Raw genomic sequence first — 14,404 nt, forward strand, 5'->3', positions numbered from 1 at the left:
AGGGTGCTGCTTACTGGCTTGCTACCCAGGGCTTCCTCAGCCTTCATTTTTATAGAGCCCAGGCCCACCAGCCCAGGAACAGCCCTGCCTGGAATATGTTCAAGCCCCCTATCAAATCACTGGTTAAGAAAATGCCCTACAGGATGGCCCCCAACCTGATCTTACAAAGGCATTTTCTTTTCTTGTTTTTATTTTTATTTAGTTTCTATTTAGGATCATAAATTCAACTCTGCAATGCAACTAGCTATGGAGGGGAATAAGGAAAATATGGAACCCAAACAACTCGAGTGAGAGCAGAGATTACAGGAAAGATTGAGCAGATGGGGTGGGAGGCGTGGGTGCTCTCCTGAGCTACAGAAGGAGTGGTGGGGTAAATAAGATGCTCACAAGTCAAAAGAGTCAGTGTGGTTCACAGTCAGGAATGCTCATCTTCTTGCTAGTCTTGCTGCTCCTGAGCCCAAAATGCTCATGCCTTCTCTCACCTTCCCAGAAATGTCTATTTGCATCACTTGTTATAATATGAAGGATGTAACAGAATCCAAGCCTGCATTACTCCAACACAGCCCACAGCCCAATCTCTCTGTCCAGTGCCAATCACGTGGGAGTTGCCTGTCTCCAACCACAGTCAAGCATTAACATTCTTACTTGGTTTTGAACTGTGTTTAGTTTTGTTTGGTTGAGATAGGTTCTCTCTATTTAGCCCTGGATATTCTGGAACTCTCTGTGTAGACTCAGCTGGCCACAGATTTACAGAGAACCTCTGTTTCCCAAGCACTGGGATCAAAAAGTATGTACCACGAGGCCCAGCGCCCAGTGCCGGCATCCTTGATGAATTATCTTTTGAATGAGTTAGTTGCAAGCCTTGCTTCGTGCTTCTTGTGTTTCTGTGTTTGGATTTGTATACCTGACAAACTTTGTACATTGAGAGAGAGGTTTCTGTTTTACTTCGAAGCCTTCTAGGTGAGCAAGTCTCACTGAAGGTTCCATCCCTAGAACAAAATAAGCCACTATACCAGGTGCACAAGTCTAGCACTCCACTGTAAGTCAAACGATGCCAACTATTTTATATCAGTAATCACATAAAAAGAAACCACAAAACTAGCATAACTTATGAGGTTGAAAATTATTAAAGGAGAAGCACTAGAGACATGTGGTAAGGAAAAGGCCCATAAGGCAGACATAGGAGTCTCTTTCTGGAGATGGGGGATGGTTTCCTATCTCATCAGCCAGGAGGCAGGGAAGAGGCAGGACGTGGCCACCAATACTCACGTTGATGTAAACTCAGAAGTTAGCTAGAAATTTGCAGACAGTGTCTTAGTCTGTGAGAAGGGAGGCTGCTGCAGACACGGTAGTCTCCACAGCAGCTGGGTTTCAACATAACACCCCTATGCTTGGGTGAACTGTGGGCATGTGCTTTGGAAGCCCACCCGGGCCTGTTGTCTTTACTTTTTAGATGAACAATCTGTTTCTCTGCTGGAGAGCCAGGGGGCATGCATGGCTTTGTGCTACTTTCTGCAGGGACGACCTTTCTTTTTTCTGTATTTGTAAGCTGTCCTATCACATGCGTGTGCACACACACACACACACACTCTCCTACTTGTAGGTTATGCTGGTCTTTCATTCCCTTTGAAACGGAGTCTTTGTTACTGTCCACTCTCCATGTCACATGGAGGCAGGTTCTAACCCACAGTGTTCTGTACTTTAAGTCATTTTCTTCTTATGTACTAGGAAAGCCCTGGACTGATGAGCTGGAAGCCCCTTCTAATGATGCTGATGCCTGCCTATCCATTTAAACACTAGAGCAAGGCTCTACAGTGAAGCACAAGACTCAAGTGCATAGAGACTTTAGCTGAAGGTCTGTAAAGTGACTTATTTTTCAGCTTGCGATGTCTATTTAGGAGCATTATGGCTCCATTACAGGGTGAATTCTGTTTTAACTCTAGATATTTTAATTTTTCACGGAAGCTTCTACAGTAGTAGGTCGATTCCAAATAACTTGTTTTAGTATTATCTATCCGTCCATATTCCCTCTTGTACACTGTTCTCCTGTTCCCCTACCCCAATTAAATCTTTCTGGTCTGCTAATCCACTTTAAGCCTTTATACCATTCTCTTCTCTCTCCTTTCCCTTAAAGGTAACCCCCATGTAGCCTTTAATACTTTCTGACCTCTATGAGTATTCCAAAGAAACATACAACTTAAGATGCAAAGCTAGCATCCACAAAAGAGAGAAAATGTGGTATTTACCCTTTTGGTCTGGGTTACCTCACTCACAATCACTTCTCCCAGACCCATTCATTTACCTATGGATTTCATTGTTCTTAACAACTGAGTAACGTATAAAATATACCATTTTCATTATCTACTTGTATATATAAAAATCTGAGTAGAGTCATCTCTCCAGACTCAAGGATTCAAGGATTTCAGGGATTTAATTTTTATGCAGGGTGAGTTTCATTCTTTTAATTTTTTATTGATTCTTTGTGAACTTCCCATTATGCACCCCAAGCCCACTCATTTCTCCATCCCCTCCATATCTGCCCTCCACTCTTGCAACCAGCCCCACAAAACAAAATAAAGTAAAAAAAAGAAAAGAAAAAACGGAAAACAAACTTGCTGTGGACGCTGCAGTGTGTCACACACTGTACCCTTTTGTCCATACATCTTTACTTCATTGCAATGAGTCACTGGCCTGGGTTGAGGCCTCTGGCTTCTGTTACACCATCCATCTTGCTCTAGGATATCCTCTTGTTACCCTGTCATGGAGGTCCTGAAGCTTTGGCTCTGTAGGACCAGGTCCTTCGTGCATTCCTGAAGTGGAAACTTCTAGTTCTTTGGAAAGTTATGTCAAATGATGCTTTGCTGGGGCACACAGGAGAAAGGATGTCTTACCAAAGCAAACATGTGAAAGACTGTTTTCCTGAAGCAGACACGGGTGAATGGATATAGCAGGATGTTTGGATATAGCAGGCTTCTTTTTTTGTTGTTGCTGGGTTTTTTTTGTTTTGTTTTGTTTTTTGAGACAGGGTTTCTTTGTGTGGCCCTGGCTTTCCTGGAACTCACTTTGTAGACCAGGCTGGTCTCGAACTCAGAAATCTGCCTGACTCTGCCTCCGGAATGCTGGGATTAAAGTCGTGCACCACCATGCCCGGCTTGATAGCAGATTTCTTGAAGGAGTATAAATCTGACCCTACAGACATTGGGAGACTAGCACTGAGCCTTGGTTTGCTTTGCTCCGCCTTGCTGTTCTTCGCTAAAGACACGAATGCATTGGTTTGCCTTACAAATCATTGTTGAGTTCAACTTGTGATAACACCGACATTGAGCGAAACTCGCCCAAGAACTGCTCGTGAGGTTCCAGCAGCCTTGACCCAGGCCAGCTGGGGAGCCTTGAGGTTCCTCATGAGTTGAACTACAGCCACCTGGTGTCTGCCTGCTGAGAGCATTGGTCTGTGGCTGCTGAGTCCTATTTGGTGTTTGCTTCAGGACTTTACTGCTGCCAAAGAAGATCAAGTTCACCCCAAAAGTATCGCTGAACAGGTCTACTCCCCCCATATCGTAATAACTTGTCTCTTCCACTCCCTCTGCTGGGGGGTGGGCTAGCGGAGAGGGTGAACCATTATTAAAAGTAGGCTGGAAAAAAAATTATGCCTATACACTCCAGCAGTTCGTCGATGGGGTAAACATTGGGGTGGGTCAATTCAAAGGCGTGGATCTGGACTCGGGGGTTGTGGGGGAAGGGAGGGGAGCTAGTCAGCCGGACAGCTCTCCTGCACCCACACCACTAGGGCCAGCTCACCTGCTTTTATGCCCTCATGCCCTCGTTGCCAGCTCTCCTTAGCCCATAAGACCAGGGTCAGCTCTATACTCTGCTGCCCAGGCAAGGCACGGGACCTGCTCTCCATGTTCATTCCTCGGGACTAGAGCTCCCCACCTCCACAGCTGCATGGACACGAACCCAGAGTGCATCACGGCCTCAGAGACTTCTCCTTTACCCGCTTCCAATTCAGTGGAATGCTTTCAAGGTTCGAAATCTAATTGGTATCTGTTGTGACAGCTTTTCATTACCAATTTAACTTGGATCTTCTCTTTCTTTTGTTTAGTTTGGGCAAAGGTTTGATAATTTTTTTTTTCAACAACTAGCTCTGTTTCATTCATTCTATTGGTTTTTTCCCCCTCCTTTCATTAACTTCTGCCCTGATCTTAGTGATTTCTGTGTACTGATTTGACGTTTGGCTTATTTCTTTTTCCAGAGCTTTAAGGTATGTCATTGTATTTGAGATCTCTAATTTCCTAACACAAACACCTACAACTATAAATTTCTTTTCTGGAAACTTTCAGTGGATGCCACAGGCTAGGGTATGTGTATTTTCATTTTCGTTTGACTCAAAGAATTGTTTTGTTTCTTGATTTCTTGAAAGACTTGGTCACTATTCAAATTGTGTTGCTTCCTCTCCATGAGTTTGTGCTTTTTAGGGTTTCTCTGGGTATTTATTTGTAGTCTTTTCCCATTTCAATTGGGTAAGAGAATCATTTCCATTTTCCTGTATTTGTTGAGACGTGCCTGTGTCCTAATATAGTCTATTCTGGATAAAGTCACACGGGCTCTATTTTGTTGCTGGGAAGACCCGTCAGTGGTGACAGAGGATTACCAAAGTCACCAGCTACTACTGTAGTAACGTTAATCTCTGGATGGGTGTCCAGTTGCTTATGTCTTTACCGTGTTCTCAGCCTTTAGTTAACAGTTAAGGTAGGAGGAGGGCAGTAAGGAGGTGTGGATTAAGTATTGACACGGGTGAACCAGCTGAAGGAGAAAGACAGCCATGTTGGGGCCAGAGATGACAGGGAGTTGTAAGCTATGGAAGGTTGAGCGAATGAAAGGAAACCGAGATGAGGAAGCTGGAAAGGTGCAGGAAGAAGGGGTTTTCCATGAACTGTGGCTGACAGTGGAACGGGGTGTAGAAAGAAACACAGCCCAAGACCAACCTGCAATCAAAAGCAGAGCCATCACGAGTCACACGTGCCAGAGTGAGAGGTACAAGGTCAAACCCTGGCGAGGTGAGGTGACTGCTCAGCCAGCTGAGCTGAGCGCTACAGTCCTCCGATCCCTCTGGCCTGACCTGGGATTAATCTTATCACCACCACCCCCCAAATATGGAGGGGGTGGGGGGAACAGAAAAATTTTAGTGTTTCTTTACAGTTTTATTCTGTGGTGCTGGGGATCACAGCCAGTGCCTTGCACACAGTAGGCAGACACGACATCCTCATGAAAACTGGAAGCATGCACCTCTAAGAGACTGTAAGAATAATACTGTTGGTTCTGTCTCTAGGTTAAATGATACTCTGTAGTTGAATAACATGGAAAGCATCTGATAGCACAGAGTTGGGGCAGGGATAGTTCCGAGCCTTCTCGGATAACGACACTCCAAATGACAAGGGTCGGAAGCTCCTGGTTTCCCTCATTTCTCTGAAAATGACCACCAAAACTAACATGCCGCAACCCTGTGAACTTCCCAGGGCTAAGATGATCACTGTAGGAGTGAGGTGGCTCTGCAGGGAGAAGGTGCTTGCTGCTTAGCCTGATGGCTCAAAGTCAAGCCCTGGGACCTACATGCCAGAAGACCAGCCCCTGCAAGCTGCTTTGTAGCCGCACACAGGTGCCACGGAATGCCCACGTACACGCAATAAACACACGATTAGTGAGGAATCACCAGGATTCCCACGCCCTCACCTCACTTCCCCCGAACCTACCAGGCCAGACAGAGCACAGGACAATCTGGCCTGGATGCAAATCCAGGGTCGTTATGAAAGGACTGGTTCCTGTCACTCCTCGGCCAGAGCCTGCTCCGATCAACTGCAGGATTTTAAACTGAGCTAGAAAGCAGAGACTGACTTCTCCTCACAACAGGACGGTCCCTGAGAAGGAGTTTCTGGAAACACAGAGTGTGGTCAAGGAAGTAGCAGATATAATTTTTATTTGAAGTAATTTAAATATTGTGAAAACCTGGCTTGACATGTATTTAAGATGGATCAGATATGCGAAACATAAAACTTCTCCTCTAGGTAGCCCGCCTTTCTCATGAAGGCGGCATTATGACTCACGTTTACTTCCCTCTTGGAATGAATGGTTAACCCAGACAAGCCTATGGCTGCAGGATATAAATGCTTTCAGTATTTCACAGTCTCTGAGGACCACATCAGTGAGACTCTGGCCAGTGCCGGGAAAGAGAATGTCACGCAGGTCCTACTGGTCCAAGGCCCAGTGCACAGACAGGTTCTTATCCTCCACGCCGGCCACCATGTCTTCAACGGCTTTCCAATCAAGTTTGCTCAGGATGCTGCCCGTGCTCTCAGACACGCTGTCCACACCACCCGCCAAAAGAGAGGGCTCGGGCTCTTCCTCGTCAGCTGGCGACATGTCCTGTGGGATTGGAGAAGCAGCTGTGGTCCATCAAAGAGGTACAGGGCATGTGGGAACGTGGGTGCACTGGCAAGGAGCTGTCACACGACACACATGTGGGAATCAGATCTGATGGGCAGATCAACATGGGGTTTGATCTGTATTCTGCACTTTCTTTTCAGTTATAACAATGTAAGCTGGGGAGAATTGTGAGAGTGAAATGCTAGCCTTATCTGCTGAATACTGATAGTCTGAAGTCCTAGGAGCTGGGCGTAGCAGATTAGGCATGCCTATAATTCTAGCACTCCAAAATGGAGGCCGGAGGATCACAGGTTCAAGCATAACCCCAACTTTCTATCGTGTTTGATGCTTGTCTACACTTCTCAAAGTGGGCTGTGGGGAAGCAACCCAGGGTGAGAGAGCGCTCAGTGGTAGGAGTGCTCGCTGCTCAGTACCCACGGAGAACACACATGGGGACTTGCTAGCCTGCCAATGTAGCACAGAGACACTGCGCTGCAGGTTCAGTAACCAATGTCTCAAGGAGCTAGATTAAGGGTCTGTGCCATGTGTGCACACACACACCACACGCTCAGATCCAAACTGAGCAGAAAAAAGGAGGGAAATGGGAAGACTCCATGGGATGGTGAAGTCAGATACAGGGGGTTTAGAAATCCAAGTAAGACAAGAAGATACTTACTTTGGGAAAGGCACTAGAAAATGTTGGACATTTATCACTGGGATGAAAGAAAATGGAAAACCAAGCAACCCCCAACAGAGGCCGTGAGCTCCGGCCTCGACCAGAATAAGCCTGTACACACACAAAGACGACTGAGGAGCGCGGGGCCGCTGTTACCTGTAGGAGGGACTCGGGCCTGTCGTGAAGAATCCTGTGGATTTCCGAGGGCAGCGTCCAGGGACTCACCACCATCTCTTCCCTCTCATCCTCTCTGCACGCCTGCTGTACTGGAGGACCCACCCCAGCAGCCCCACGGCTTCTCAGAGGCTGCTGGCTCCAACAGGGAGGCTGGGAGCCTGTCGAGGGAAACAGTACACTCAGAGCTAGCTGACTGACTGACCTGCCAGCCAAGACCGAGGTGTGGAGGTGACTCGGACACCCAATTCTCACCACCTCCTTTGATTTGAAAGTAATGGTGATTTCAACTCTAGAGCAACAACAGCTAGTGAGGAGACCTTGTCTCAAAACAATGAGAGGCAGGGGGATGGGGGGTGAAGGGAAGGGAGATGTTTGAAAGAAGGTACCAGGTGGAGAGTCAACTTCTAACCATTAGGGTGGGCTGCTCTCAAGACAGAAACAAAGGGAATGTGGGCAGCCAGGCCATTTCTTCGTGCTCAGGATAGGAATCAGAGGTCAGCACAGGCTGTAAACACCATGCAATCCCACACCATGTCTGCCAGGTTCGGTGTGATAAACATAATTACTGACATCCGGGAAGATGATATAAACTAGTGGTGCTCAACTTTCCTAATGCTGTGACCCCAACCATAAAGTTATCTTGTTATTTCATAACTGTCATTTTGCTACTGCTATGAATTTTTTAATGGAAGGTCTTAGGCAACACCTGTGAAGGGGTCATGCTCCCTCGCCTGAGAACTGCTGATATCCACAGTGACTCCATAGACCATGAGACAATAGCTGTCTTTCATCCTGATTTTACCCAGGATGACCCTGTAGTTTCCTTCTCTTTGGATCATGACTTTCTCTTTGATTTATTTGGCCAATGAAATCTTGAAAGAGTACAACATATATTTCTGTGAAACAGTGTATAGAATTTTCCTACCTTTAGTGTGATCAAAGCTTTAATTTTTATGATAAACTTTACATTGATTATGAAAATACACACACATGGTAGAATGGTTACTATGGTGACAACATACTCATAATAAAATGGGTTAGTACTATGGTACAAGAAATCCAATAAGCAATTCACCAGGTGACACTTATCCATTCTTTGCTACTTGCAACCCATTCTGCAAAACTGAACCCAACACATTCTTGAGGGCCCCACTGCTGTCGATCAACTCTTTGGGGGTTGTCTATCCAGCTACACATTTGATACATTGTATCCTTTGTCCTCTAGTCCACATTTCCTGTTCTTTCCTTCCCATGACTGTTCCCAGAACTGAGGGCTCTGAGACTAATTATTAATAAATGCTTAGGCCCATAGCTTTGGCTCTGTTCTACTGGTTAGTTACCACGCTCAGGTTTATGTACCTGTCTCCTCAGAGTTCCGGGAAAAACCTCTGTTTATTCTGAGTGCCATGTGGCTGGCTACCTTCTCAGTTTCATGCTTCTGTCTCCTTCAGCACTACTGGCCAATTTCTCATGCCTGTTTCCCAGAATTCCCACCTCACTCTCTGACAGAGCTCCTGCCTCAGCTCATTGACAAAGACTTTTGAGAGGTGAATGCTTTTGCGTAAGCGCTTCTCCTACAGATGACTGTGTCGTCATTGTCTAGTTTGTATTAAGGGACATCTGTGATTTCTCCGTGATGAACACTTCTGCCACCCGCACGTTTCTCACTGACGCAGCTTGGCAGGCTGTTTTTTTCTACAGAGTTCTCTGTTTCCAATCATCAAATCTGATTGCGTGTAACTGCCCACAATACTACCTCTACCTCGAGACTCTCTTTATTTCTGATCTTAAAACATTTGAGGAGGTTTTGTTGGTTGGTTGGTTGGTTTTTCTAGGTAACAACCCTGGCTGTCCTGGAACGAACTAACTGCTCTGTAGAACAGTCTGGCCTCCATCTCAGAGATCACCTGCTTCTGTCTCCTGAGTGCTGGGATTAAACGTGTGTGCCATCACTGCCTGGCTAGTCTTTTTTTCTTAACCCAGCTAAGGGTTGTCAATTCTGTTTTGAACTTTTATATTTATTAATTTCTTTCTATTCTCTGCTATGCTATCCCTTCCTCCGCTGTGAAGCGTCTGTTCTTCAGGGTATATATTACACACAGGCATCACTGCTTCAGCAGAGCCAGTTCTCTCTGTCCTACCAGTCTTGGTGTACTGCTTTTCCAGTTTCCTTTCGATTTCTTTGATCTACAAGAATATACTGTACTTTATTTTCAGTTTTTGTTGTGGTAATAAATAATACTTGCTAAGGCCTGGAACAGCTCGGCAGCAGGGTGCTGTAGCAGCCCTGTGTTGAATCCCAGCACCATGGAGTCAAAACCAAGCAGCAGTAAGCAGCCCACACAGCTCCCTGGAGTGTTGCCCACTTGTCTGGTTCTCCCTCTGGGCCCCTGAGTATTTGCTGTATGTATCTGGCTGTACAATTCACGTACATACACTTACTTGTTTTTGCCTTCCTGACAAACCGAGCCCTTTATCATTAAGTGATGAACTTCTCTGTTTCATATAAAATTTCTGACTTGAAGTTTATTTTATCTGTTAGAAAAACAGCACTTTCTGTCCTTTGCTTATCACCTGCTTGTGATATCTATTTATCTTGATAATTTTTGTTTTGTTTGAGACAGGGTCTCAATCTGTAGACCAGGCTGGCCTCAAACTCGCAGAGATCTGCTTACCTCTGCCTCCCAAGTGGGGGGATTAAAGGTGTGCACCACCAGGAAGGGCTTCTCGTGATACTTTGTCCGTATGTCAATGAATGTTTTCCAATGTGAAAGGTGATAGGTCAACAGGAACACCCACCATGGGACTACAGAGAGGGCCCTGCATGCATGCACATGTTTCATAGACATACATGCACGCAAACACTCATACACATAATAAAATAATTTAAAAAAAAAGAAACCATACCTAGCCATAAAGTTCTGAGTCTTCTGTATTTAAGGTCAGTAGACAGTGACCTTCAGGATTTAGACAATATAGAGCGCCAAAGTCCGCAATCTAGCCTGAGGAGCCTGAACTGACAGCCCATTGCCTACGCATCCTGCAAACCGTGTCACTGGCCCTGCCGGTGCCACTTAGGATTTACAGTCAATTTCTGACTCTCAGAGACAGGATACCTGCCTACATCCTCACAGGTACCATCAGGTTCTGTAGGACGTGGGACGGTTAATCTCAACTGTCAACTTGATAACATCTACTATCACCCAATAAACTCAGCTTATCTGAAACAAAAATGCAGGCCTTTAAAGGAAGAGGAAAACTATGTTTACTGTACTTGGTGTCCTTAGAGGATGACTCTGGCAGCTACAAAGCCACAGACAGAAGACTATTAGCAGTAAAGTTCTAGATAAAGCAGCAACTTAAATTTTATCATGGCATTTTAAAGATTATTAAGGCTTCATAATCTCAAAGGCTAGTAACAACTATTTACTTTATGTTGTACTTAAAATACTTAGTAACTTTTAAAAACATTATGTTGGACAGCCTGCAGGAATCTGCTCTCTTCTCCACCTTCACAGGGGTTCCGGAGATTGAACTCAGGCCACAGGGCTTGGCAGGAGGCACCTTCACCTGCTGAGCCACCCATCCTGCTGGCAGACAGTTTTAAAAGGAATTTCTTAACCTATCTGTCTACTTACTAAGACGGGAACTCAGTATGTTGCCTAGGCTAATCTTGAAATCTTGAACTCCCGGGCTTAAGTGTTCCTCTGGCCTTAACCTCTCAGGCAGGTGGGATTTCCAGGTGTATCCCACCACCAGGAGAGCTTTGTTTGTTTGTTTGTTTGTTTGTTTGTTTTGAGACAGGGTTTCTCTGTATAGCCCTGGCTGATCTGGAACTCTGCAGACAGGCTGGGATTAAAGGCGTGTGCCACCACTGCCCGGCTCACTAGGAGAGCTTTGTTGTTCTTTGAGACAAGGTTTCTCTGTAACGGAACCCTTGGCTGTCCTGGAACTTGTTCTGAAGAGCCAGGCTGACCTCGAAGTCACACAGAGCCACTTGCCTCCATCCAGAGTGCTGAGATTAAAGGTGTGAGTCACCATCTTTACTTATTTATATTTAACTGATGATGCTTTCATATTTGTATTCCGAGTGCTGGGATTTTGAGTGTACATCTCACAGCAGATTTGAGAATTAGGTTTTAATAATATATCTAAAGGCTCAAAGAAGGCAGCAGGGCTGGAAGATTCTAAAACCTAAACTTTCTTAAAACAGAGAAAAAGGTTAACAAAGATAATAACCAGACATTTGGTCATTTGACAGGGTATATATGCTGTAATACTTTCCTGTTAATATTGTTAAACAATCATCTGTTTAATTATAACTATGTTTAAGAAGAAAAAATAAAAGCTAGCCAGCCATTTTCAGGTAGTTATTCAAGTATCTCATTTGTCCCATGTAAGGGCCAATACAAAGATGATGACCAAGATGTTGGTAGAGTCAAAGAATTAGCCTAATATGAACCATGAGAGGCCTTGGACTAACTACAGCAAGCTAAACATTGATTTCCATTTGTAAATGAAGATAAACTTAAAACTGAACATATTACAACCACGTGCAATGGCATCTATCTACATTCCTAGCCATTTAGAAGGCTGATGTCTTCAAAGACACCCAAGGGTAAGGGAGGAGAACAAATAAGGAACAGAGCACACAGAGCTGCTATACAGATGCGGCCTCCGGTGGCCTGAGGCTGGGGAAAGTGTTTGTACTGGTGTGTGAGCTACTGCAGGAGCAAGTGAGGTTAATAAAAGCACAGCAGGGTGACGACCACAGTTCTAATACAAGGTAACAAAGTAATAAATAACAGGGCTGGAGAGATGGCTCAGTGCGTAAGAGCACTGTCTGCTCTTCCAGAGGACCTGAGTTCAATTCCCAGCAACCACATGGTGGCTCACAACCATCTGTTATGGGATCTGAAACCCTCTTCTGGTGTGTCAGAAGATAGCAACAACGTATTCAAATAAATCTTTTACTTTTAAAAAAAGGTATTAATAAAGGCTTGAAATGGGACATATCTAAACAGACACTTCCATGGAATCCAAGGCCTTTTTCTCAGACACGGAGCAGCCATGAGCCAGGCATGGTAGCTCACACTGGGAATCGAGCACGAAAGACAGCAGAGGAGAACTCCCATCTCAAAAGTCACAGAGCAATCCTGGGGTAGCTAAGCGATTCTTAATACTGTGCTCTTTGTTGGAGTCAGAGCTTTTACTTGTTCTTGAGACTTTTAAGGCTTTTACTAATAAAATAACTTCGGAGACTACCAAGAACTCAGGCAAATCACAAGGAAGCTTCAGGTCCTACCTGGTAGCTGAGATGACCCTCGGGGCTGCCCCTTACAGAGATGGCTTGATCTGGAGGTATGTCTGCCTCCTCCAGGTCTATTTACAGGTACATTCTGTCCATGGGCATTCTCTCTGAGATAGACATCATACAGTTATTAAAACTCCAAATAATGACTCTGTACTGCAGTATTACCTCAGCCATAAAACATTGATTTTTGCCGGGCGGTGGTGGCGCACGCCTTTAATCCCAGCACTCAGGAGGCAGAGGCAGGCAGATTTCTGAGTTCAAGGCCAGCCTGGTCTACAAAGTGAGTGCCAGGACAGCCAGGGCTACACAGAGAAACCCTGTCTCAAAAAACCAAACCAAACCAAAACAAAACAAAAAAAAAAATCATTGGCTTTTTTAAAAAAAAAGTCAAATATGATTTTTAGAAATATCTACCCATTTCAAATCTCCGCATACTTAGCAGCTTATTTATGTACTTACCGTATTCTATTGAAGACAACTTTGATATTCTAAGTAAGAACTCCCTGGCTCTCTAACACTAACAGATCTGTATGCTTTACAACTGGGGCATGAGCAGCTTTCTGCTCAGTCCACCTCTGCCCGCTGGACCCACTAACCCACTAGAGAGCACTGCAGCCCTCTGCCCGCTGGACCCACTAACCCACTAGAGAGCACTGCAGCCCTCTGCCTGCTGGACCCACTAACCCACTAGAGAGCACTGCAGCCCTCTGCCTGCTGGATGGGCCTAACTGGACATGGTCGGAGGGGAGCAGTGATGTGGGGATGGGGAGGGAGGGCTGGATCCTCCTACCAGGTGGGAGATGGGAGGAATTAAGATGCAAATTACAGAAGCTAATCTTCATAGAAAATGAAGAAACAACTGACCAGATAGCAAACATCCTTACTTCACGAATTGCAAAATGCTTTGTTGTAGCTTATTTAGAAATTTAACACATTAATGACTTTTCCTTGGTGAGTCTATAAATTTGTAAGAGTTCATAATTATGGAGCTACTTTCTTTCTTCCCTTTATCATTATAACTCCAGGTAGCATAGATGAAGATACACTGAATGTGTGACTCACAAGTGCTGCTTTTGGGGCTGGAGAAGCGACTTAGTGCGAGTCTCCCATGCATAAGGCTCTGGGTTTGATCCCAGCACTTCCCAAACAGGGTGTGTAGTCCTGGTCAGGCAGGAGGATTGGATGTTCAAGGTCATCACTGACCACACAGCAAGTCCAAGGCCAACCTGGGACACAGGTTGTCTGTCTCACCTCTTTGGAGAGGAGCCCTGCTGCCGTCGGTAAGGTCGGGGAGGAAAGGGTTTCTCTGCCGGTGCAGTTATGTGTGCCGAGTCTGACAGCAGTTCATTCATCAGGCTGTATGCCTGAGAGATTCGCTGACTATAGTGCTTAGACAGCTGCAACCTGTAGACAGGAGACTAAATGTCACTTTCTCAGCCCCTTTCCTGTTCCCTTCTAGAAGGAACATATGCTTTACAAATCCTTCTGGCTTATCAGAGTTATTACAATCAGTGGACAGCACAATGGACCACTATGTCCCTGTAGAGAGACAGTTTATGATCTCTGTATTTGGGAGACTGAAACAGGAAGACAGATACTTTGAGGTCAGCCTGAATACATAATGACATCCAGGTTCAAAGACCCAACATGATGATGATAACAAAATAAATTGTATTGTATGCTTGGCTTCTGAGGTATTTCAGACACATTCAGATGGATCCAAGTTGGGTGTGGGGAAGCAGCAGAAATAAAGGTCATAAGAACTGAAATTCACTCAAGTAATATTTGAAATACCTAGGCAGCTTTTCTTTTCTTAA

The 14,404-nt window shown here is 45.1% G+C and overlaps 1 protein-coding gene across 2 annotated transcripts in view; it reads right to left on the reverse strand.

Moving 5' to 3' along the window:
• Positions 1–5,957: 5,957 nt before the first annotated feature.
• Positions 5,958–14,404, reverse strand: part of Cplane1 (ciliogenesis and planar polarity effector complex subunit 1) — a 97,377-nt gene continuing 88,930 nt past the window's right edge. For both annotated transcript variants that reach the window (XM_029469882.2, XM_021183611.3), the window contains exons 50-53: positions 13,839–13,991; positions 12,579–12,691; positions 7,253–7,431; positions 5,958–6,420 (exon numbers count right to left, since the gene is read on the reverse strand). In XM_029469882.2, the coding sequence (XP_029325742.1) occupies positions 6,244–6,420; positions 7,253–7,431; positions 12,579–12,691; positions 13,839–13,991 (622 nt within the window). In that variant the 3' untranslated portion in view covers positions 5,958–6,243. The remainder of the gene's footprint in view (positions 6,421–7,252; positions 7,432–12,578; positions 12,692–13,838; positions 13,992–14,404) is intronic.

The sequence above is a fragment of the Mus caroli genome, unplaced genomic scaffold (genome assembly GCF_978045245.1).
Source record: "Mus caroli unplaced genomic scaffold, Mus_caroli_1 scaffold_16, whole genome shotgun sequence".
Classification (NCBI taxonomy): Eukaryota; Metazoa; Chordata; class Mammalia; order Rodentia; family Muridae; genus Mus; species Mus caroli.